This window comes from Dermochelys coriacea, chromosome 2, assembly GCF_009764565.3.
Source record: "Dermochelys coriacea isolate rDerCor1 chromosome 2, rDerCor1.pri.v4, whole genome shotgun sequence".
NCBI lineage: Eukaryota > Metazoa > Chordata > Testudines > Dermochelyidae > Dermochelys > Dermochelys coriacea.
The window spans coordinates 132,665,632-132,690,505 of record NC_050069.1 but is presented as its reverse complement, the minus strand read 5'-3'; the positions used below and the strand labels follow the sequence as shown (position 1 = coordinate 132,690,505).

At 40.8% G+C, this 24,874-nt stretch overlaps 1 protein-coding gene across 2 annotated transcripts in view; it reads right to left on the bottom strand.

Moving 5' to 3' along the window:
- The window catches only part of CDH12 (cadherin 12), an 867,135-nt gene that overhangs the window by 33,495 nt on the left and 808,766 nt on the right, over window positions 1–24,874 (bottom strand). For both annotated transcript variants that reach the window (XM_038389732.2, XM_043508440.1), the window contains one exon: window positions 17,467–17,720. In XM_038389732.2, coding sequence (XP_038245660.1) covers window positions 17,467–17,720 — 254 coding nt within the window. The remainder of the gene's footprint in view (window positions 1–17,466; window positions 17,721–24,874) is intronic.

Below are 24,874 nucleotides of genomic sequence, written 5' to 3'. Positions count from 1 at the left end.
ATAAATTAGAGATTAAAAGCTTAGAAAAATGTTGCAGTTATTTAAAAAAACAAAAACAGAAGAAGTAATTGACATTTGGCTCTAAAGTTATGCCCAAAAGAAAACCAAATATTTTAAAGTAATGAAGTTAAAATATTCAAACAACCTTAACTCTAAAAAGAAAAGGAGTACTTGTGGCACCTTAGAGACTAACAAATTTATTAGAGCATAAGCTTTCGTGAGCTACAGCTCACTTCATCGGATGCATCCGATGAAGTGAGCTGTAGCTCACGAAAGCTTATGCTCTAATAAATTTGTTAGTCTCTAAGGTGCCACAAGTACTCCTTTTCTTTTTGCGAATACAGACTAACATGGCTGCTACTCTGAAACCTTAACTCTGTCTTCTTAGCCTCCTATCTCAATGTCTTTGTTTCTTTCATATCTACTTTATAGGATGAGTTATTCTTGAATTACAATTTTTTAAAAAGGCATAAAGAACATAAATTTTGGGGAAAACATCTTGTGTCTAGAGCATCAAAAATGTGCACCACAGAGCACTGGTTCATATGTATATATCTTACTCAGTGAGATGCTTTGTTATCATACTAACCTTTGTTCTTCTTGTAGAAATTGCATAATTTCTTGATGCGGACATAGGAGATTTATACAGGTAGGTAAACTAGGGTCTAATAACACCTGGATAATTGGCAACACATGGAATTCTAATCAAGAGTGATGAATGATTGCCTTCAGTTTGCTATTTATTCAATCACAAGCTTGTATTACAAGTATGTCTTCCTCAGAGAGCTCTTCATGGCTGTTAAGGGCAGCTGGGACTAATACAACCAACACTGATCAGAAATAAGGGATTTTGTTTTGTGTGGTCAGTGATGCTGTTAAACTTCTTATTATTGCTAGACGGGGTAGTCAGAGAGTGGGTTCTTTTTCTCAGGGACTTCATATTTGAGACAATGTTAAGATTATTTGGGTTCCTTAACTACTTACAAAGGTTTGAGTTTAGTTGAATCTTCTTTTGTGTTCTAAGGTCTCGCAGGAGGATGGATTCTAATAGGCCATTTCTATTTTTTAACTAATATGATCCTATAAAATATCTGTATTAAAGATGAAATATGTTTTCATAACCACAGAAGACACAGCTTTGGACCACATAAAATTCAAGTTGTACTATTTTAACAGTCCACAAATCCTTTCTGCATGATTTTTCAACTCCTCAGTACTCTGTACTATCCAGTGCCCAGCATTTTGTACATCCATTGGGCTGACTATCCTGTATCAGGTATCTTTCAATAAAATCGAACAACACTACTATTTAGTTAGATAAATCATATTTATTTTGAAGTTAGGTGAAGGTTAAAATATTTTAACCTATTAAAAACCTACAGGGAAAATCACACCACTGATTTATGCCAGTTCTAATATTGGGATATTTTCATAATAAATCATTCCTACCTAAATGATAAAAATCCTGTCAATGTCAACAGAAATCAAGTTAGTAGGTTTAACCACCACAATGCAGGAAATGTGGTCTGATATAGCAATGTCTAATAATGGGTTATTGGGGGGGAAGATCTAATACTGTTTCCCATAATATCCAGCCAACATTGAATTTTCTCTCTATCTTTTATTTATTCTGAGCCAAGAAACAGGAAGGACTGGTAATAGAGCTCAAAAGAGGCTAATATATCCCCACAAGTTTTTTTTCCTCTTTAAATAATTTAGTAAGGCTAGCTCATCTTCTCTTAATGGGGGCATGAACTCCCTATACCTGTGCTGAGGATTTTCAAAGCCTTGTTATTTCATTAAAGGTCAAACCAAATAAAATCCTAATGGAGTTGCAATCAGCTCTTATCTTACCCTCCATGTAACCCTATGGGTACAAGCTTGATCCCAAAAGAAGCCAATCTATGCAAATATGCCCCAAACAATATATAACATCAGTGAATAAATACTTGCAGGAAGATATTAACCAAAGCAAAATACAAACAAACTGGCAAAAATGTCAAAGATAACAAACAGAGACTTCTTAGGCAGTGTGGCTTACGAACTCACTTCACTAAACACTTAACATCCAGTATTTTCCCCATATGCTCCCTTAAATGTCTCTACTAGCATACAAAGCATACAATATGTGTACAAGAACAGTGAGGTATGGTATGATCTAGAGGACTTATTAGCATGGATTTGGAATGGTTGCATTATTCACCAGTAGGAAATTCAAGAGTGAGTTGGGTAGGTCATGTCTAACAAATGACCAAAAAAACCCTTTCATTTTGCACCTCACTGGAAAACCATTATAAATGTGCCATATATTTTCCATAAAATCCATTTTACAGATATTGTAAAGTGTTTATAACATGTTCAGTAGGACTACATTTTATTGTACCCTTCCAACTATAAAACCAAGTGTCTTTGTTAGTATGAGGTTTCCAGAAGTATTGGCCTAACTCTTCTCCTATGCAAGTCAACTCTCATTGACTTCATAGTCACAGTTGGGCACTTTTAAAAATCCCAGCTATAAATGAAACTGTATAAACACCTGAGAGAGATTAACACTAACATACCTACCTCCCCCACCCCCCATATAAATATCCTGCAATGGCTCTTCTAGATTTAGAAATGTTTTGACTTTAAAGCTTATAAAGCTTTATAAAGTTTATAAGTTATAAAGCTTTGATGTTTTGTGACACCTCAGACCCTAAACTTTTCACCGGTGCTAGACAGCATTTTGCACATTGTGGGCATTGGATAGTTGTGACTTCGGGAGGGTGGAGGGAGAATTCTACATTTGGAGAGAAGAAGAAGAAAACATTCTGTTCACCTTATCACATGGCCAGATCTTTCACATGAGAATTAGATATAAAACATATGTAGAAATTCAACACCTCCATTCACTAGAATTCTTTGCACACAATAAATACATGACTTGCAGTCTTCTCACAGTGAGCTACAATCTCACTCCATTTCTAAATAATGAAGGTGAAAGATTAATGTTTTTCAGCAGCTATCGGGCCACCTGATGTGGTACAGATAATGTCAATACAAACAAATGACACTTTGCTCTTAGCTTCTGATGAGAATAGTGAATGTTTATTTGGCATGATGCAGAACTAATTTTCATGAAGGCAATGGCTGTGGGAACACTCACTGATTCTGATGACTACATCAGATGTGACTGAAAGAAGCTGTTGAACTTTTCATAAGCCCTATAAATTTGACATACGCATTTTAGTAAAACACACTAGACAAAATGGGGAATAAAATCTGCTTCACTTCAATTATCAACAGTTCTAAACTGACAATTGTTCCTGTCTACAAATTTCCTCGCCCTCCCCATCTAAAATGCTGTTCATATGCGCATCAAAATCTTCAGTCAGCTCTGTTGTCCGCTTTGTATTTCTCATGATGGGATGCATATCTTAGCAAAAGCTGATGTCATTTGGAAAATGCATTGATTTTATTTTTACTAGTACACTGAGAAGGCAGTGCTGCAAGACCAAGAGAGAATGAAAAGCTGTAACTTGTATTTCCGGCTTAGACGTTTGGGGTAAAATGTATGTATTCAGAAATCTTGCATTTAACCCCTTTAATACAAGCTTACCATACACAACATCTCTTCAGGGCTGGTACAACTGTGGTGCACCTACAGGACAAAATCAGGTTAAGGACAAAGCCTCAGAACTCCATTCTCCTTGCTGCTGTAATGGATCTTTAGGTATTGCTGAGGTTTGGGGCAGACCTGAACAGTGGAGGCCATTCTGCATGTGCACTCTCTCTCTCTAACCTGGCCATAATGAGGGAAGGATGGTACCATCTGAGTCTACTGGTCCAGCATTAGTAGGAGATCTGTTTGCTACCAGCTGATTTATTTCCATTGCCTGCAGATGGGAGATCAGACTATGTGAAAGTGTTCCTACTCTGCCAGTTTTCCATGGGGGGAGGCCATGATGGCGCGGACATTAAAGAGCATCCTAGAATCTCTGGTGATGGGAGGGGCATTTGAGGATGGTTTGTGGATGTACAAGTTTAAAAGAAAAAAAACACAACAGTGGACTGTGGGCAGACAGGAAGCTGGTTGTGGCTCCCTTGTTCTCAGCTGCCTGTCTCCAGGCAGCTTTAATTTACACTCTGGCATAATGTCCTCAGGGTCTTAACACCTACCAAGAATCCGGGGGAGCAGAGCCTCACTATACCACACCCTTTTCAATTTCTGTCCTCCTGACACACCGAGCCCCTCTCCTTAAACCAGGAAGCAAATTTCCAGTTCAGGAAATGATGGTGCAAGCATATGTGACAGCAGATCTGGTAGAGGAGGCCACAGAGCTTCATACTAGTAATGTTTCTTTCACCCAGTGGAAATTGGCTGCTTTGAGTCCACTTTTCAGTGTGCAAATATTTGGTGTTCAGTATCCTATCTTAGTCTTTGAGATACGTTAACTCAGTACCTATTCTCATTGCATAAATCAAAACTGTAATGAAGCTGAGGAAGCCCAAGAGAGAAAAGATGCCACACTGAAGACCAGTGGTGCCAAAATTCACTAGTGGGAGCTGTGGATACACAGTGGGATGATTCTGTCACCTGCTCTGGCCTGTATGGGGGGCCTCACAAACCCTGCAGCAAGGGGTTTGGTACAGGTAGATTTGGGGATTTGAAGGGGAATGGCTCTAGTGTTAAGCAGTTTGGGGAATACCGTGGTGCTGGGCAGCCCATAGCCAGCCTTGAGGAGGTGGCCATAAATTAGACTAGTCCCAAGGCTGCTCCAGTTTACATTGAAGGTTGTTCAAACCCCAAAGAAACCCAGAATCCAGAAGGTGGTTGTTGGTACCCCTTGACTTCCTCTTGGATGTCTGTGACCTATCAGGAAATATCTTTGGCGATTAAGGCCTAAATGATTAATAATTAATTAACAATGATTAATCATTAATCATTAATATCAAACTGCAGATTGTCAATGTAAGATCCATATGAATGCCATCAGTGCCATCCCATTTTATGTCTGCTTTTTCAGTTCATCTACATACAAAGATGTGGCCCCAGCCATTTATTTGCTACTCTCCTATGTGTTGATCCATTTCTCTTAGAGGTCTAAGGACGCCCCAGGCTGAAATTGTACTCCAAGCATGTGACCACCCCCTGCCCCAAATATATGTGACTGTCAATAAATACTAGTTTAAAATTACATTAATGATGCTGCAAGGAAACAATGGCCCAAAATATAAGAACCTCTCTAGATGAAATGCAACAACTGTTTAGACATATACAACAACAAACTATACAACAGGTTAAGAGAGGAAGTTAACACTAACATATCCAATTTAATTACAAGGGAAATTTAGATCGAATGTGTTTGGAGTTTAGCCCGAATACAAGAGCTAACGCCACTATTCTTGTGAAAAGTGCAGTAGGCTCTTTAATCACCACAAGTCCTAAGGGCTGTAGTTTTATGTGGTGGGGAACTATTTCAATTTTGACTAAGGGAAGAGAACCACTTTAAAGAATGACCAACACTGTTCCCTATAGCACCTAAGTTTCTTTTGATGTTAGTCCTAAGCAAGATTAAGATGGGTTTTGAGCCATGACAAGATCACTGTTTGAGATGATATGGCTGTAGCACACGAAATCACTGCTTTTAATCCAGTGATTGCATTTTATAGTGTTTGAGGAATCCATTGCCGCAGAGACTTGGAATGAGGACCTTTCATCCAAAAGCAGCAGTTCTACTACATGAGCTAAGGTACAATTGCAACAGAATGCATATTTTTTGCAGAATCTAGCCACTAGGAGGCAAAAGCATAATATGCTGCTGCTCCATTAAACTACAAGTGGGTGGTTAGATCATTATATACTGCTGAATGCTTGCCTCCCTCATTCCTGCTTCCTGACTGGTCCTAATCAAATGTAGGAGCCTTCTATGCCAATTCTTCCCCCTCCCTCAGTGCTAAACACTCTCCTGAGTGACCAGCACACACTTTCGGACCAAACTGTTCATTCAGACTGAGCTTGATAAACTGATGGAGGGGCTGGTATGATGAGATTGCCTACAATGGTATATGGCCCATCCATGACTGCTATTAGAAATATGGTCAATGGCTGGAGGTGGGATGTTGATGGGAGAGCTCTGAGTTTCTATAGAGAATTCTTTAACAGGTATCTGGAGGGTGGGTTTCTCCCCTTGTTTCAGGGTCTAACTGATCATATTTGGGGTTGTGAAGGAATCTTCCCCCAGGGCAGATTGGCCAATCCCCTTGGGGTCTTTCAATTTCCTCTGCAGCATGGGGCACAGATCACTTATTGGTCTGAACTTGAGTAAATGGTGGATTCTCTGTAACTTGAAATCTTTAAATCAAGATTTGAGGACTTCAGTAACTCAGCTAGAGGTTATGGGCATATTACATATTACATATCTGTAAAATGGGGAGAATGATACCAACTTACTTTTAGAGCTCTTAGAGATCTACTGTGGAAAAATGCTGTGTAAGAACTAGATATTGCTATTAAAGTTTGAGGGTCCTCTCCTTCCTGCCTGAGCTGTGAATTCTAAGCAATCTCTACAGCTGTGTGGTGAATGCCCATTGCCCACACAATGAAAAACAAAGGGTCTGACCATTGTACATGGATGTTTAGAAATCCATCTTTTCTCTCTGTTCACCATTAGAACAAAGTCCTGCTCTGATGAAACGAGATGTTTTCAGAATTTTCATGGATAAAGTACCTATAAAATTAAATCTTTGACTGACTGCAAACTTTAAATTATGCTATTCAATTCCATGCAGAAGAGAGGAATTTGTTCCAAGATAGCATCGATCTCAAAAAGAACACTTGTTGATTACCTGTTCTGTTCTTTCCCTCTGGGGCATTTGGCATTGGATACCATTGGAAGACAGGATACTGGACTAGCTGAACTGTAGAAGAGCATGGCAGGGCCCCCTTGGGTCCTGCCTCTGCTAAGTCCACAAAGTCACTCCGAGACCCCGGGATTAGTATCTACTGGTGCAGTTTATTCACAGGCTTATTCCCACCACCATTTTGCCATATACAGTTGGACCATCACCATGTGCAGGCAGGTGTGTAGGCAGGAGGAAAGGGCTACCTCCTTGCTTCCACTCCCTACCTTTTCCCTTTCTTTCTGCTCTTCCCTGACTGCCTTCCCCTGGGGCTTTTATACAACCCCAAGCTAATTAGGCAGCAGCTGTTTCTGCTTCCCCAGTTAGGGCCAGGTTATCTCCAGACAGCTCTATTTTATTCCCCTACATGGGAGCTGGCCTGACAGAGGGCTTGTCATAAATATAAAGGGAAGGGTAACCACCTTTCTGTATACACTACTATAAAATCCCTCTTGGCCAGAGGCAAAATCCTTTCACCTGTAAAAGGTTAAGAAGCTAAGGTAACCCCGCTGGTACCTGACCCAAAATGGCCAATGCGGGGACAAGATTCTTTCAAATCTAGAGAGGGGGGAACAAAGGGTTTGGTCTGTCTATGTGATGCTTTTGCCAGGAACAGATCAGGAATGCAATCGTACAACCCCTGTAAAGATAGTAAGTAATTTAGCTAGAAAATGCGTCAGATTTTCTTTTGTTTAATGGCTTATAAAATAAGCTGTGTTGGAGGGAGTGTATATTGCTGTTTTTGTGTCTTTTTGTAACTTAAGGTTTTGCCTAGAGGGATTCTCTATGTTTTGAATCTGATTACCCTGTAAAGTGTTTACCATCCTGATTTTACAGAGATGATTCTTTTACCTTTTCTTTAAATAAAATTCTTCTTTTAAGAACCTGATGGATTTTTCATTGTTCTTAAGATCCAAGGATTTGGGTTTTTGTTCACCTGTACCAATTGGTGAGGATTATTATCAAGCCTTCCCCAGGAAAGGGGGTGCAGGGCTTGGGGGGGATATTTTGCGGGAAGACGTCTCCAAATGGTCTCTTTCCCCGTTCTTTGTTTAAAACGCTTGTTGGTGGCAGCATACTGTTTAAGGACGAGGCAAAGCTTGTACCATGGGGAAGTTTTAACCTGAGCTAGTAAGAATGAGCTTAGGGGGTCTTTCATGCAGGTCCCCACATCTGTACCCTAGAGTTCAGAGTGGGGAAGGAACCTTGACATGGTGGCAGAGCGGTGGGATCATTTTGAACCTGAGATCATTTTTAACCAGAAGCACAGTAGGATTTTAAAAAGGACATTTTCTTTTTCTTTGGGCTCCTTGGAAGCAGGTTTTAGCTGAAAGCAATTAATGTTTTTCTCCCTCTTTGCCTGGGGACAGAGCATCTCCATAACAAACGATTTTTCTGTAAGCTGAGAACAGCTATCAGAGACAAAAGGTATCTGGTTACAGCACAGCAAAATTTTACAAGCCAGGTTTTGTTTTGTTTTTTTCTTTCTAACTCTCGGGAATAGCTAGGTTAAAAACAGAGTGACTAGGATGACAGAAAGCAAGACCAAACAGACGCTGGAGTCAGCCAGACTGGAAGCCAAAGAAAAAGATACAGAGGCAGCGAAGAAGGCAGAGAAAGCCCAGGAGGCTGCCCACAGGAGAGCTATGGAGGCAAAGGAAAAAGAAATGGAGGAGAGGGGAAAAGAGAGGAAGCATGAACTGCAGATAGAGAATGCAAAGGTTCAGCAGAATATAACAGATAACCCTAACAATCCTTTCCCAACAATCCACAATTGGGAGTGACTATGTCCACAGTATGATGAATCCAGTGATATTCCTGAATATTTTCTCACGTTTGAGAGACTGTGCACCATAAAATTCCTGAAGCTCACAAGATGACCACATTGGTTGCAAAATTGACTGGAAGAGCTCTGGACATATTCAATAAGATGCCCATTGATGAGGCTTATAACTATAATAAATGCAAAGATTTGTTTTTAAAGCAATTTCAAGTTACACCTGTAACTTACAGAGTAAAATTTCAAACCCTTAAGAGAATGCTTGGACTAAGTAATGTGGCTTATGTAAACCGGATGACAGATCTGTTTGATAAATGGCTCAACTGACGGGCTGTAACTAATTATGGAAGAATGTGGGATTTGATGATACAGGAGCAATTCCTGAATATGTCCAAGGATGATATAAAACAGTGTTTATGGGAGAAGAAAATTGACTCAGCAGGAAGTTTTGTGTCTTATGCAGATCAATACAAGCAGTCCCAGATCACCAGAGAGGCAGGGGAAACCGGAACAAAATGGGTGGAGGGAGGAGAGAGAAACAACCCTGGTCACAGTTAGAGTGGATACGAGAAGAGACAACCTCAGACCACACCCTACTGCTGGGGGCAGCCCAAGGCCCCAACAACACCCCAAGGCACACTCCAGGCACCTTATCATCCCTCCACACCATTCTCCAGCAACCCACCTCGCCCCGTGACCAGTCAGCTGGGTGATGTTTTAAACGTAATGAGCCAGGGCATGTTAAGGCCATCTGCCCCAAGAACCCCAACAGACTACAGATCATTGCACCAGAATCACCCCAGAGGGCCTCAGAGTGGAGGGAAACTGTGATTGTGAACAGGAAGAAGGTCACAGCGTGGAGGGACACCAGAGCACTGGCAGTCCATGTTTCCTTAGTGTACCCCAATTTAATTGACCCAGAGGTCCAAGCGACAATTCAACCCTTCAAGTCAAACTCTTTTGACTTCCCTACAGCCAAGTTGCCGGTCCAGTACAAGGGCTGGTCAGGAATGTGGACTTTTGCAGTCTATGATGATTATCCCATCCCCAGGCTGTTGGGGGAATACTTGGCCAATCATGTGAAGCTAGCCAAGAGGGTGGGAATGGTCACCCGCAGCCATGCTAAGCAAGCTGTCACACCTAGCTCTGTTCCAGAAACTTCTACCAGGTCCCGGTCAGAGGTGATGGAACCGAACCCCATGCCAACATCTGCAACAGCAGTAGTGAATCCAGTCACAGAGACCCAGACAGAGCCAGTCCCAGAACCGGAACTGGTGGAACAACCAGCACCAGACCCATTACCAGCACTGAATCCAGTACTTGCAACCCCAACACCAGAGGGCCCCTCCAAACCTGCACTGGCAGCAGCAGATAACTCTAAACAAAAGGCTCAGCTGGAGCCTGAATCCCAACATAGTGAACCAGCGGAGAGCGGTTCAGAGTCCACGGAAACAGCCCCATCCCCTGCATCGCTTCCAGAGGTACCAAGCCCAGGTCCACAATCCAATGAGAGAGCTTGGACGGTGGCACGGAGCAACCCACCGCCTCTCAGCTCTTCTAATCCATCCAGGTTTGTTGTAGAAAGAAGACTTTTACACAAGGAACCTCTTTCTGGTGGACGCAAGGAAGACTAGCATCCTCAGGGACAGTGTGTAGTTCCAACTCAGTACTGGGTAAAGCTCTTGAACTTAGCCTATGATCATCCTAGTGGCCATGCCGGGGTGAACAGAACCAAAGACCATTTGGGAAAGTCGTTCCACTTGGAGAGAATGGGCAAGGATATTTCTACCTATGTCTGGTCTTGTGAGATGTGCCAAAGAGTGGGAAAACCCCAAGACCAGATCAAAGCCCCTCTCCAGCCACTTCCCATCATTGAGGTTCCATTTCAGTGAGTAGCAGTGGATATCCTGGGTCCTTTTCTGAAAAAGACACCCAGAGGAAAGCAGTACATACTGACTTTCATGGATTTTGCCACCCAATGACCGGAAGCAGTAGCTCTAAGCAAAACCAGGGCTAAAAGTGTGTGCCAGGCACTAGCAAACATTTTTGCCAGGGTAGATTGGCCTTCTGACATCCTCACAGATGCAGGAACTAATTTCCTGGCAGGAACTATGGAAAGTCTTTGGGAAGTTCATGGGGTAAATCACTTGGTTGCCACCCCTTACCATCATCAAACAAATGGCCTGGTGGAGAAGTTTAATGGAACTTTGGAGGCCATGATACGTAAATTCGTAAATGAGCACTGCAATGATTGGGAGTTAGTGTTGCTAAGTTGCTCTTTGCCTACAGAGCTGTACCACATCCCATGGTTTTCACCATTTGAACTTGTATATGGCTACGAGGTTAAGGGGCCATTACAGTTGGTGAAGCAGCAATGTGAAGGGGTTTACCCCTTCTCCAGGAACTAACATTCTGGACTTTGTAACCAACCTACAAAACACCCTCCGAACCTCTTCAGCCCTTGCTAAAGAAAACCTAAAAGATGCTCAAAAAGAGCAAAAAGTCGGGTATGATAAACATGCCAGAGAGCGGCCCTTCAAAGTAGGGGACCAGGTCATGGTCTTAAAGGCATTCCAGGCCCATTAAAATGGAAGCATCATGGGAAGGGCCATTCACAGTCCAAGAGCACCTGGGAGCTGTTAATTATCTCATAGCATTCCCCACCTCCAACCGAAAGCCTAAGGTGTACCATATTAATTCTATAAAGCCCTTTTATTCCAGAGAATTAAAGGTTTGTCAGTTTACAGCCCAGGGAGAAGATGACACTGAATGGCCTGAAGGTGTCTACTACGAAGGGAAAAGTGATGGTGGTGTGGAAGAAGTGAACCTCTCCCTGACCCTTGGGTGTATGCAGAGACAGCAGATCAAGGAGCTGTGCACTAGCTACATGCCAATGTTCTCAGCCACCCCAGACTGACTGAATGGGCATACCACTCCACTGACATAGGTAATGCTCACCCAATTAGAGCCCAACCTTACCGGGTGTCTTGATAATAATCCTCACCGGGTGCCATTGTCTACGCTCTGGAAAAGCTACGCTTATATGTTTGGGGACGGCTTTTCCACCTGCAAATAGACCAGGCTGCGCTACAGTGGCTTCATACTGCCAAGGGAAATAACAAAGAACTTATTTGGTGGAGTTTAGCTCTCCAGGATTTTGATTTCGACATACAACACATTTCAGGATCTTCTAAGCAAGTGGCTGATGCACTCTCCCATGAAAGTTTCCCAGAATGTGGAAAATATTGTTAGTGTTTTCCTTAAGATGTGGAAAATATTGTTAGTCTTTATACAGTTAGTAGTATATTTAGAGATGTATGTGTTTTATTAACTCTGTTTTCTCCTAGATCTCCAGGAAGAAATCACAGCAAGTGTTTCATTCTATCTGTGATTTGTGGGGCATATCATAAACATAAAGGGAAGGGTAACCACCTTTCTGTATACAGTGCTATAAAATCTCTCCTGGCCAGAGGCAAAATCCTTTCACCTATAAAGAGTTTAGAAGCTAAGGTAACCTCGCTGGAATCTGATTACCCTGTAAAGTGTTTACCATCCTGATTTTACAGAGATGATTCTTTTACCTTTTCTTTAATTATAATTCTTCTTTTAAGAACCTGATGGATTTTTCATTGTTCTTAAGATCCAAGGATTTGGGTCTGTGTTCACCTGTACCAATTGGTGAGGATTATTATCAAGCCTTCCCCAGGAAAGGGGGTGCAGGGCTTGGGGGGGATATTTTGGGGGAAGATGTTTCCAAATGGTCTCTTTCCCTGTTTGTTTAAAATGCTTGGTGGTAGCAGCGTACTATCCAAGGACAAGGCAAAGTTTGTACTATGGGGAAGTTTTAATCTAAGCTGGCCAGAATAAGTTTAGGAGGTCTTTCATGAAGGTCCCCACATCTGTATCCTAGAGTTCAGAGTGGGGAAGGAACCTTGACAGGGCTGAATCAGCTACCCTTTTCCCAGCACCCTATCGCATGTGAAAAAATGGTCTGACCCAGTATGGCCATTCTTTTGTTCTTAACAGTACAAAAGAATGTAAGTAGGGGGTGTTATATTCTAGTTCTGGAATTCTCGATCTGAGCAGGATGGGGCTTTTTTGCTTTAAATGGTTCTGTGGCTCATGAGGTAGGGCACGTGAGTCAAGCAAGGAGATTCTGCAGGGCAATGTCATGGAGGAGAATATCAAACTCATTTTAATCAGTCACATCTGTAGTTCAGACCAAAGGTAAAAATCCTTTATCCACTAAGATACATCATCTCCTAGGAAATTTGACATCTTCAAAGATGCCACTTGAAATGTGGCTTAATCTCACATAGTGTTAGAGAAATATCTACACTCCAGATATCATTGTATGTAATGGTGATTTCCCCACCATCTACTTATGCTGCTTTGATTTATACTTTAATCATTACTTAGCTTTGTCCCTAAGATGTTACATTGGTCTCAACATATATAGAGTATGTGCAGATATAAGCATGATTTTAATAAAAAACCTGATGCTATCTCCCTCCAAAAGAAATTAGATTTGATTGACACCAACATTTTCTGATTTATAAATGATATAAATACTCAGTGTTTATTTGAGTACAGATGCTTGTCTGTCCTGGAGGGCTTGTTATTGTCATGGGCTAGGAATCTGAGAAAAACATGTGAGAATATTTCCTTTCTTTTTCTTTGAGAAGTACTTTGGGATCTTTTATGGCCAAAAAGTACATAGGACTTCAGCTTAACATTTATGCCAAGCATTTCTTGCTGCGGTATGAAGGAAATGAAAAAGGACAGAATGTCTCTCCCGCAAGTACTAAAATCTAAATTTAACACAGTTTGAAAATCAGGTGCAATGTTCCAAAACAGTGTCACATAGAGTCATATTTGCAGGTGCTGACTACCTAAGGCACCTTCTTTTCTTTGTGTCTTCCTATTTCTCTTTCTCTGAATGTGTGTTCTGAGCCTCTTCATTTCCATATATCTGTCAACTTCCATCCCCACAATCCATACTTATTCAAACTCTGAACTTCTCAGAAACCTCAATAGCCCTAATTCCATTTACTGGAGAAAAATAAACCTCAGCATTTTCAGTGATTTTCAGCAACATAGTCTCCCCTTCTTCTTTCCCCCACCCAAATTCAACCTCCACTATTATTTAGCTACTATCTCCCCCTCCCCATACATTTAAAACAGAGTTAGACATTTTTGCCGGATAAAGTGGATTAAGTTGCTGTGACTAGTGTTGCATCCTTTAATGTGAGCTATTTTAGACTGCTTTGTTCTGTTGAGTTATAACTTCTGCCGCATACACTCCAGATTTTTCTTTTATTCTAGTCTCCATTGTTTTGCAGATTGTTGTTGTAATAGGCACCATAATGGCTAAACTACTCTAGGAAAACATCTCTGGGAACATGAATTAATTTGTAAAGAAACCGTACCATCGAGCACATTATATTGCCTATTATCTCAGAGAACATTTCTTGCCATTCTGTGTCTACTTAGAGGGCCTATTTACTTGGAAGCAGTGTTATACTACTTAAGCTCCTTCTTTAAAATATTGTAAAACTGACAGACCATTATTTACTCCTACAAGGTAATCTAAATCTTAAATAGCTAAGAGACCATAATTGCTGTAATACCCATTTGGAAGTTGTAATCACATGCAGCTCTTTGTAACTAAATTATGCTTTTGCTAACTTTTCTTTATTGATTTTACTTTCAATTAGAGGATATAAATCTTATGGAGTATTGGATTCTAATACATAAGTAATTAAAAATTGTTTCTATGTTCTTTCACTTGAACTAACTAATATGTGAACACAGATTAAATAGTAAGCAATGACCATCTTACCCCCACCCCCAAATATGGGAGTTCTTTAACTGGCAATTTCCACAGTTATAAGGGACTGATCCAAAGCTCAATGAAGCAAATAGAAGTTTTCTATTGATTTACGGAGCTTTGTATCAGGCAGCAAGGCCCAAAGGTATTTGGATGGGAAGTTATAAGGGGAGAAGAGATAAGTATGTGTTTTCAGGACCAAAATCATGATGGTTTGGCTGAAATAAATTATCTTTCAGAGTCAAACTGAGGGAGATGTACTGCCTCTACAGTACCCAGTAGTCATTTTTCTTTTGTTGTCCCAGTGTGTCTATTGGTCTTCTGGTACTGCCTCACTTAACTGTAGTATCAGAGTATCTAATCCCTCATTTGGATTCTCAGACTGGCACTTGGACACCTAAGGGCATAGACAACTTGTGCCTCCCCATACAGGACTGGGAGGTGCGGGTGGGGGCAGTGCACAATCTAAAGGGGAGGACATGTGATGTCCCAGCCAGGGAGAAGTGGTTTTCAGGCAGAAGTGGTTACATCTGGCTCCCCTACCCAGCTGCCAGGAAGAGCGGTTGAATGTGCTGGGTGGGAAGGTGCAGGGAGAGAAGGACAGAGCCCTTCTCCTTCTCAGCCCCCAGCAGGTCAGTCTGGGGGAGCACTTCTACACCCCCTCCATACCTTCCTTACAAGTCGCCTCTTGACTGGGCAAATGTGGAAATGAGCACCTCAGCCTAACATAGGCCCTAGTACTGCAATGAGCTCTGCATGGATAGGCTCTGAAGGATTGTTAAATCAATTATTTTGATTTGTGTTTGCCATAGTTTTAGTTTAATGTTTTAACTAAATCAGGAAGCTCAGAAAGGGATCCAAAAAAGGGAAGATGCACTATAGAGTAAATCCTCCAAGAAACTAAGAGATGCTATTTTTCATGCAGTCTTTAGTTTCCTGGGGCACACTTCCTTCTGGAGCAGAAACAAAGCAGCCCAGGACAGGGCAGTCACGGGCTACAGCTACACAGAGTAGTAGAAAGTCTGTTACCTCATTTCTGTACACGGCTTCTATTCATAATAAAGGGTTTATTTTGACACTGTTCTGCTCACTATAAAAATATCACAGGCTACTGCACCCACAAGAAGTCCCACAGACTTAACCAGTGGTTCCTTCAGGCAGATCCAGTTGCAGGATCAGGGCCTAGGCACTCAAGCATGAAAACTGGTCTCTCTTAGGGCCAGATTATCAGCCAGTTACTCTCACTGGAGAGCAGTTACTTATTCAAGAGATTAACACGAGGCCATTTGAATGAGAAACTTCTCAGAAACATGAGTAAGGGGCTCACTATCTGGCCATAAGAGAGAGTCCAACTTTCAAGATAACACTGGTTTTGATGGGACTACTTTTGTAAGCTCACCGCTAGGGGAAGGGGTTCACAACCTGGCCCTTTGTTAGGGGTGGCAGGGGAGGGGGAGGAGGGAATGTAATCTGTGTCCCCCAGTCTATATGAAACTACACCATCTTGTGGTGGAAAGGAATGCAGGATGGGCAGGCACAAGAGCTACCTGTGGGAATGCAATCACCCTTCCCATTGCTATGTCAGCTGTCTTAGATCCTGAACTCCAGCAATATTTGCATTCTAGTCTGGGGCGTCTCTGAAAAGACTGGCATTTTTGTTGAATTGTGTTGTAGTTTTGGAGATATGCTAGGCAATGATTATTAAGGACAATTACAAGATTAACAATTTATTTTCACATGTTAAATGTAATCTCCATCAACATGTGCACTCAAGTGTCTAGAGTAGAGTAATTTTTTTAACATATTAGCTACATGTGGTATTTTAGGAGAATCTAATTTCATGCAATCATCAATGTGCCTTTTCTAAATCAGAGCCATTAATTCTGTTTACATAAAGTATATGTATCATTAACATCAGACTTTTTTTCTGGAAGTCGGAAGCAGTTTTAGAAAGAGTGAGACTTGTCACATTTTATAGTGAAGTTCCATTTTTTTCATAAAGGTTTAATAAATTATTCCTGTTATAAACATGAATACCATGCATAATAAATGGTTGTGAGCACATCATTAGAAGGAGGTAACGATGGATTGTTATATGCAGCCTATTTACCTTTTTGATATTAATAATCTATAACAATTTATTAATCATGTATTACTCTTTATAAACTATTTATGAATGAAACCTTAATATAAAGAGTGACAAAAAGACTATTACTTAAAAAAGGTGCAGCACTAATATCCCTCAATTTATGCATAATATAGGTGTAGTATGTCCAAAGCATTGCCAATTTCCCGACCCTGCCTATACACATTTGCTCCCAATGTACTTCTAAACAGTTTTTGATGGACTCCCTCTGTGTATAACAAAAGTCTGCATACCTATTCAGTACCCAGAACCTCTGCTGAGGTCAAGTGTGTTAGTTAATGCCAACTGGTATGGTGCTTTTTGTGATATTGACTCCTGTTATCCAGTATCTACTATATATCGATCGACTCATTTCATGTATGCCACCTAATGCAGCATATACTTTTTTTGATAATTACTTTCAGCAACAATTACCGGGCTTTTGACTTTCATGTGAAATGGTTCATATATCATTACCATTCTCCTGATCCATTCAATCTCATTCTCAGCATGAATTTAGAAAATAAGAAAATAAGAACATAAGAATGGCCATACTGGGTCAGACCAATGTTCCATCTAGCCCAGGATCCTGCCTTCTGACAGTGGCTAGTGCCAGATGCTATGAATAGAACAGTGCAATTGCTAAGTGATCCATCCCTGGTCATCCAGTCCCAGCTTCTGGCAGGCAGAAGCTTATGGAAACCCAGAGCATGGGGCTGCATCGTGTACCATCTCATCTAATAATCATTGATGAACCTATCCTCTGCAAACTTTACATAATTCTCTTCTTGAACTTTTCTGAGTTTGATTTGTATGAGAGGTATGTAAGAAGGAAAATGTTTTCCTTACCTAACAGAGCTGCTGCCAACATCAAGATCCTGTGCAGTTACAGCACCTATTATGGTCGCAACAGGAGTATCCTCATAAACCTCCATGGTGTACATAGGCTTGCTGAAAACTGGAGGTTCATCCACATCCAACACATTGATCTTCACAGTGGCTGTATCTTTGAATGGACCCACAGAGTGGAATCGATGATCAAGATGCACATTGGAGGCCTCTACTTTAAAGGTATATGCCTTTTTTATTTCAAAGTCTAACGGCTGTGGTAAGGACAGACAAAAAACATCATCAGATCTGGCAAATTAGCTTTGTAAAAGTCTCTGCAGACTGTACAGTTTAACCTGCTAGTGATGTATCAGAGATTGGCAAGCTTAATTCCCTTGTGTTCTCAGCAGATTAGAGATCCGTCCAAATAGTTGGATTATATTATTTATTATTAGCATTATGGTGGCTTCCAACCAAGCCCAAGTTCACACAAGAAGGTTGGGGTAGAGCTGGGAATTGAACCAGAATCTTCTGTATCCCACTCTAGTACATTAAACCCAAGCCCCATTTTTCCTTTCACCACAAGGAACTACAGAAAGAACAATTATGGTGGAAATGGGTCCAAACCAAAATCCTGCTGTGTAGAGATGGGTCCAAACCAAACTTTAATGTTTGGCTTGAAATCTCAAACCAGACCTGAATTCTTCTTTTTATTCTGAAGAAAAAGCCGGGAACACCCAACAAACCTGAAGAATTTGAGTAGGGGATGTAGTAAAAATCCAGATTTTAATTTTGCAAATTGGCAACAGCTCTAACCTATAGTGGATTGAATGCAGTATGGCAGTTTGGGTACAGCAAGCTATAGTTGCTTGACAGAGATACATACTAAAATGGGACTATTTTGATTTGAATTTATTTCATTATAAAATAATCTAGTGTTCTTGGTTTTAGTAAAGTGACCAGGGATATCTCTTCTGTGCATTATTGCAGTGATATTCTGTACATTATTATATTCATATCTAGTCAGAAAGATACAAAAGCTTTACTATCAATACATCATTTGGCGAGATTGCCTCTCAAGCGTCTAGCATTTTACTGAAACAGTCTTTTCCTGATGTTTAGATAATACTGGCATCTAGTGGCTTTTAGTTATAATAGCCAAGTTAGAAAATTTCAGTTTAAAAGGATATGGTATTTGAAGAAAAATACTAGGTTACAACTGTAGGATTGAAGCAAGAATTGTTTGTTTATTTCATTTCCATCATCATAACCATCACTACATTGTCTCCCAAACAGTTTTCATTTCTAGCATGGATTTAAACTCTGCCATTTTCTGCCCTTGTCACAATAAGACTATAATTGGCCAGAGGCTGGGCTGGCATAAATAAGAGTAAAAAGAAAAGGAGTACTTGTGGCACCTTAGAGACTAACAAATTGATTAGAGCATAAGCTTTCGTGAGCTACAGCTCACTTCATCAGATGCATTTGGTGGAAAAAACAGAGGGGAGATTGATATACACACAGAGAACATGAAACAATGGGTTTATCATACACACTGTAAGGAGAGTGATCACTTAAGATAAGCCATCACCAGCAGCAGGGGGGGAAAGGAGGAAAACCTTTCATGGTGACAAGCAAGGTAGGCTATTTCCAGCAGTTAACAAGAATATCTGTGGGGTGGGAGGGAGAAATAACATGGGGAAATAGTTTTACTTTGTGTAATGACTCATCCATTCCCAGTCTCTATTCAAGCCTAAGTTAATTGTATCCAGTTTGCAAATTAATTCCAATTCAGCAGTCTCTCGTTGGAGTCTGTTTTTGAAGCTTTTTTGTTGAAGGATAGCCACTCTTAGGTCTGTAATCAAGTGACCAGAGAGATTGAAGTGTTCTCCAACTGGATTTTGAATGTTATAATTCTTGACGTCTGATTTGTGTCCATTCATTCTTTTACGTAGAGACTGTCCAGTTTGACCAATGTACATGGCAGAGGGGCATTGCTGACACATGATGGCATATATCACATTGGTAGATGCGCAGGTGAACGAGCTTCTGATAGTGTGGCTGATGTGATTAGGCCCTATGATGGTGTCCCCTGAATAGATATGTGGACGGAGTTGGCAACGGGCTTTGTTGCAAGGATAGTTTCCTGGGTTGGTGGTTCTGGATGGCATTGTGTTCTGCATGGCTGAGGTTATGGGAAAAGAGAAACAGTTCTGTGGTGACCTAGAATCCTATTTGCGACATCTCCGACTCAAGGAAAATTTCCAACACACCTCTGACCAACATATTAACCCACAGAGACCTTCCTACCAACACTACAAAAAGAAGAATTCTGGGTGGTCTCCTCCTGAAGGTCGAAACAGCAGCCTGGACTTCTACATAGAGTGTTTCTGCCGACGTGCACGAGCTGAAATTGTGGAAAAGCAGCATTGCTTGTCCCATAACCTCAGCCATGCAGAACACAATGCCATCCACAGCCTCAGAAACAACTCTGACATCATAATCAAAAAGGCTGACAAAGGAGGTGCTGTCGTTATCATGAATAGGTCGGAGTATGAACAAGAGGCTACTAGGCAGCTCTCCAACACCACTTTCTACAAGCCATTACCCTCTGATCCCACTGAGAGTTACCAAAAGAAACTACAGCATTTGCTCAAGAAACTCCCTGAAAAAGCACAAGAACAAATCCACACAGACACACCCCTAGAACCCCAACCTGGGGTATTCTATCTGCTACCCAAGATCCATAAACCTGGAAATCCTGGACGCCCCATCATCTCAGGCATTGGCACCCTGACAGCAGGATTGTCTGGCTATGTAGACTCCCTCCTCAGGCCCTACGTTACCAGCACTCCCAGCTATCTTCGAGACACCACTGACTTCCTGAGGAAATTACAGTCCATTGGTGATCTTCCTAAAAACACCATACTAGCCACTATGGACTACAAGCCATCAGGAACAGTATCCCCAATAATGTCATGGCTAACTTGGTGGCTGAACTTTGTGACTTTGTCCTCACCCATAATTATTTCACATTTGGGGACAATGTATACCTTCAAATCAGCGGCACTGAGATGGGTACCCTCATGGCCCCACAGTATGCCAACATTTTTATGGCTGACTTAGAACAACTCTTCCTCAGCTCTCGTCTCCTAATACCCCTATTCTACTTGCGCTACATTGATGACATCTTCATCATCTGGACCCATGGAAAAGAAGCCCTTGAGGAATTCCACCATGATTTCAACAATTTCCATCCCACCATCAACCTCAGCCTGGACCAGTCCACACAAGAGATCCACTTCCTGGACACTACAGTGCTAATAAGCGATGGTCACATAAACACCACCCTATATCGGAAACCTACTGACCGCTATTCCTACCTACATGCCTCTAGCTTTCATCCAAATCATACCACACGATCCATTGTCTACAACCAAGCTCTACGATATAACCGCATTTGCTCCAACCCCTCAGACAGAGACAAACACCTACAAGATCTCTATCATGCATTCCTACAACTACAATACCCACCTGCTGAAGTGAAGAAACAGATTGACAGAGCCAGAAGAGAACCCAGAAGTCACCTACTACAGGACAGGCCCAACAAAGAAAACAACAGAACGCCACTAGCCATCACCTTCAGCCCCCAACTAAAACCTCTCCAACGCATCATCAAGGATCTACAACCTATCCTGAAGGACGACCCATCACTCTCACAGATCTTGGAAGACAGGCCAGGCCTTGCTTACAGACAGCCCCCCAATCTGAAGCAAATACTCACCAGCAACCACCCAACAGAACCACTAACCCAGGAACCTATCCTTGCAACAAAGCCGGTTGTCAACTCTGTCCACATATCTATTCAGGGGACACAATCATAGGGCCTAATCACATCAGCCACACTATCAGAGGCTCGTTCACCTGCGCATCTACCAATGTAATATATGCCATCATGTGTCAGTAATGCCCCTCTGCCATGTACATTGGTCAAACTGGACAGTCTCTATGTAAAAGAATGAATGGACACAAGTCAGACATCAAGAATTATAACATTCAAAAACCAGTTGGAGAACAATTCAATCTCTCTGGTCACTGGATTACAGACCTAAGAGTGGCTATCCTTCAGCAAAAAAGCTTCAAAAACAGACTCCAACGAGAGACTGCTGAATTGGAATTAATTTGCAAACTGGATACAATTAATTTAGGCTTGAATAGAGACTGGGAATGGATGAGTCATTACACAAAGTAAAACTATTTCCCCATGTTATTTCTCTCCCCCACCCCACCCCACCCCCCACTGTTCCTCAGATATTGTTGTTAACTGCTGGAAATAGCCTACCTTGCTTGTCACCATGAAAGGTTTTCCTCCATTCCCCCCCTTGCTGCTGGTGATGGCTTATCTTAAGTGATCACTCTCCTTACAGTGTGTATGATAAACCCATTGTTTCAGGTTCTCTGTGTGTGTGTATATAAATCTCCCCTCTGTTTTTTCCACCAAACGCATCCGATGAAGTGAGCTGTAGCTCACAAAAGCTTATGCTCTAATAAATTTGTTAGTCTCCAAGGTGCCACAAGTACTCCTTTTCTTTTTGCGAATACAGACTAACACGGCTGCTACTCTGAAACCTGTCATAAATAGGAGTAGTTCCATTAAAGTTAATGGAGTTATGCTAATTTACACCAGCTAAACACATTGCGTAATGGTTTTAAATCCTTGTGAAAGGCTCTATTTTTTTAACGTACTATATGGCCAAGCTTTTCAAAGCTGGGGACTTAATGTTAAGTCTATATATGGCAAGTAAATAATCAAGCTTGAAAACTCTGACTATGGTATGCTGCTAATATCAAACTAGACTGTCTTCATTCAGGAAAAAATGCCATAGGAGTCAGTGTGAATTTCACCTGGTTAAGGACTGCAGAATTGGGCTGACAGGGATCACTTGTAAAGCATGGGCCTAAAATAAATATTCAGAAGTTTTACTTTAGTTCCACTCCAGTGCCACTTCAACAACCCCATATTCCAGGTTGAAAGAAACATTTTGCTCAAACCCAAATGAAACATTTACTTTTCATTTTGAGCATTTTATTTAATGTCTCTAACTTTTTAAAATACATTTGAAGGAAAACTGAAAACAAAAATTGTTTTGAACCAAAAAATCAAAACAGTTTTTTTTAAAAAAAAAATGTCAAAATGAATGTCTTGATCCAGATTTTTTTTATTACTCCAATGAGTTAGCAACAGCAATGTGAATTTGCAAAAATGTTTGTGTTACTGAGTCTGCATTTTTCACCTAGCTCTAGGCAGGAATAATGTTGGGACCCGAAGAAGTTACTTGTGTTGCAGATGGCTCTGCCTGACTGGATGTCTGCTTCACCTTTTATTCTGTGGCATAGTGAGTCTGTAGTATGGACTGCCCAGAAACATAAACTGTACTGAGTTGAAAGAGTCAAAATAATACATTTTATAGTACTAATAAATACACTAGTGATGAATGCACCATTTCAGACAAAATACAAATGTCCCAAATGGTGGCATCTTTCACTATCTAATCATGGAAATACTGCATTTCAAAGACTGCCTGCCAAAAGAATGTAAATGAGATTTATATAGGCCAAAGTATGTCTGCAGATGCCAACTGACTCAGATTTTACGGTTTTTTTTTTTTTTGGTAAGTATCATTTTGGACAAGAAAGAAACAAGTGCAATAAGGTGTGGAAGCTTTTAAGCATCATTAGTTGTTCCCTGTCCTCATTCCTCCTCATCTAGCTTCTTACCTACCCAAAGTGCTCTCAGACATTTCATTCAACTCTAGAATGGGCATTGGAAAGATTTGCTTTACAACCTGTAGCTCTGTGTAAACGAGATTGCTTGCAGACCTCAACCATGCAGATAATTAATGCAAGTCTCACTATACACCTCAAATCCTGGCATCCAGTTGACTATTGGGCGTCTGTCAGAAAATTTGATGGTTGAATATCTTGGAGCTGCCTAGTTCCCAGACTAGATTTCTATAAACGTTTCAAGTTTTACAAGGTCTGGAATGTAGTTCCTTGGTATTGTTTTTGTGGATGCTTCTCACATCACAAAAGAAGCTATATATTGCCCTACTCCTGACAGTCAACTGTAGTTTAAGGTTTCAGAGTAGCAGCCGTGTTAGTCTGTATTCGCAAAAAGAAAAGGAGTACTTGTGGCACCTTAGAGACTAACAAATTTATTTGAGCATAAGCTTTCGCGAGCTACAGCTCACTTCATCGGATGCATAATTTGTTAGTCTCTAAGGTGCCACAAGTACTCCTTTTCTTTTAACTGTAGTTTAAGGTATTCTAGCTGCCAAAAAAATTCACATCTATGCTGCCACCTGGTGTCTGATCTATGTAACTAAACCTTATTATGCACGTAAAGTTCTTAGTACTAGTAAACTAGTAATTTTGATGTTAAAGGGCTCCAAGCACAACAGAATTTGTACGTGATAAATATTTAGTTCCTCAGCTAGTTTTTCCTAAAAGATTCCCCATTCAAATCTCTATTTCTAATGTGATGATTAAAATGCTTTAAAATTCATGAAAGAAGTTAATGGGGACAAAAAATGAGGTTGTATTAAAAAGCCAGGGTCTATGGAAGTTTTGCTAAAAATCTATAGAGTTGAATATGTGATGTGCTCCTTTCTACAGTTTTTTTTTAAACCTATTGAAAATTCTTATCTGTACCATAGACTTCTATTAACTTCAAACAGACAGTTACAAAAAACCTGCCATAAAGAAAGGCAATAATTTTGTTTCATTTCATAGGATTCTTCCCATAAGGGAATGACAGTTCTGCTAGCACCAATGTGGCTATTTTTTCAACCAGGTAGCTGTAGAGCTATTATGGGAGCATTTTGTAATGATCTCCTGTCAGTCTGATAACAAAGGAGTTTGGCTCCCTTGGCAGGCCCTTTCTTTCTTCTCTCTGTTTTGGCTATTAACTTCTGTATACAGACTCTTAGTAAAGCATTATCAGTGTATGCAGAGCTGTGTATAGCAATATCACTTTGTAAATACTAAAATAAAATAACACATAATGACAAACCACACTATTTAACTTCATAGGAGGAACCAGGAACTGGTTTAATTAGTGTGAACAGGAAAGCACATCAACCCCTCTGATTTGAAAGTAGAGGTATTTTGAAATATTACTGCTTCCCTTACCCCACATGGAAGTGAAGGAAATAATACTGACAAATAATACTTTAATGTAAATTGTGTAAGTAAAGTGCAACAGAGATTTTTTCCTCCCCAACTAGAAGGTTATCCAAAATTCTAAAGTTGAAAAACATGCCGTAGACTTAAAGTGGCTTACTGAGTTGTCTTGATAAGGCTGACATAGGTGGGAAAATAACTGTATGTATTCATCTCATTCTCAGAATGAGAAAAATAAGAGCTCACA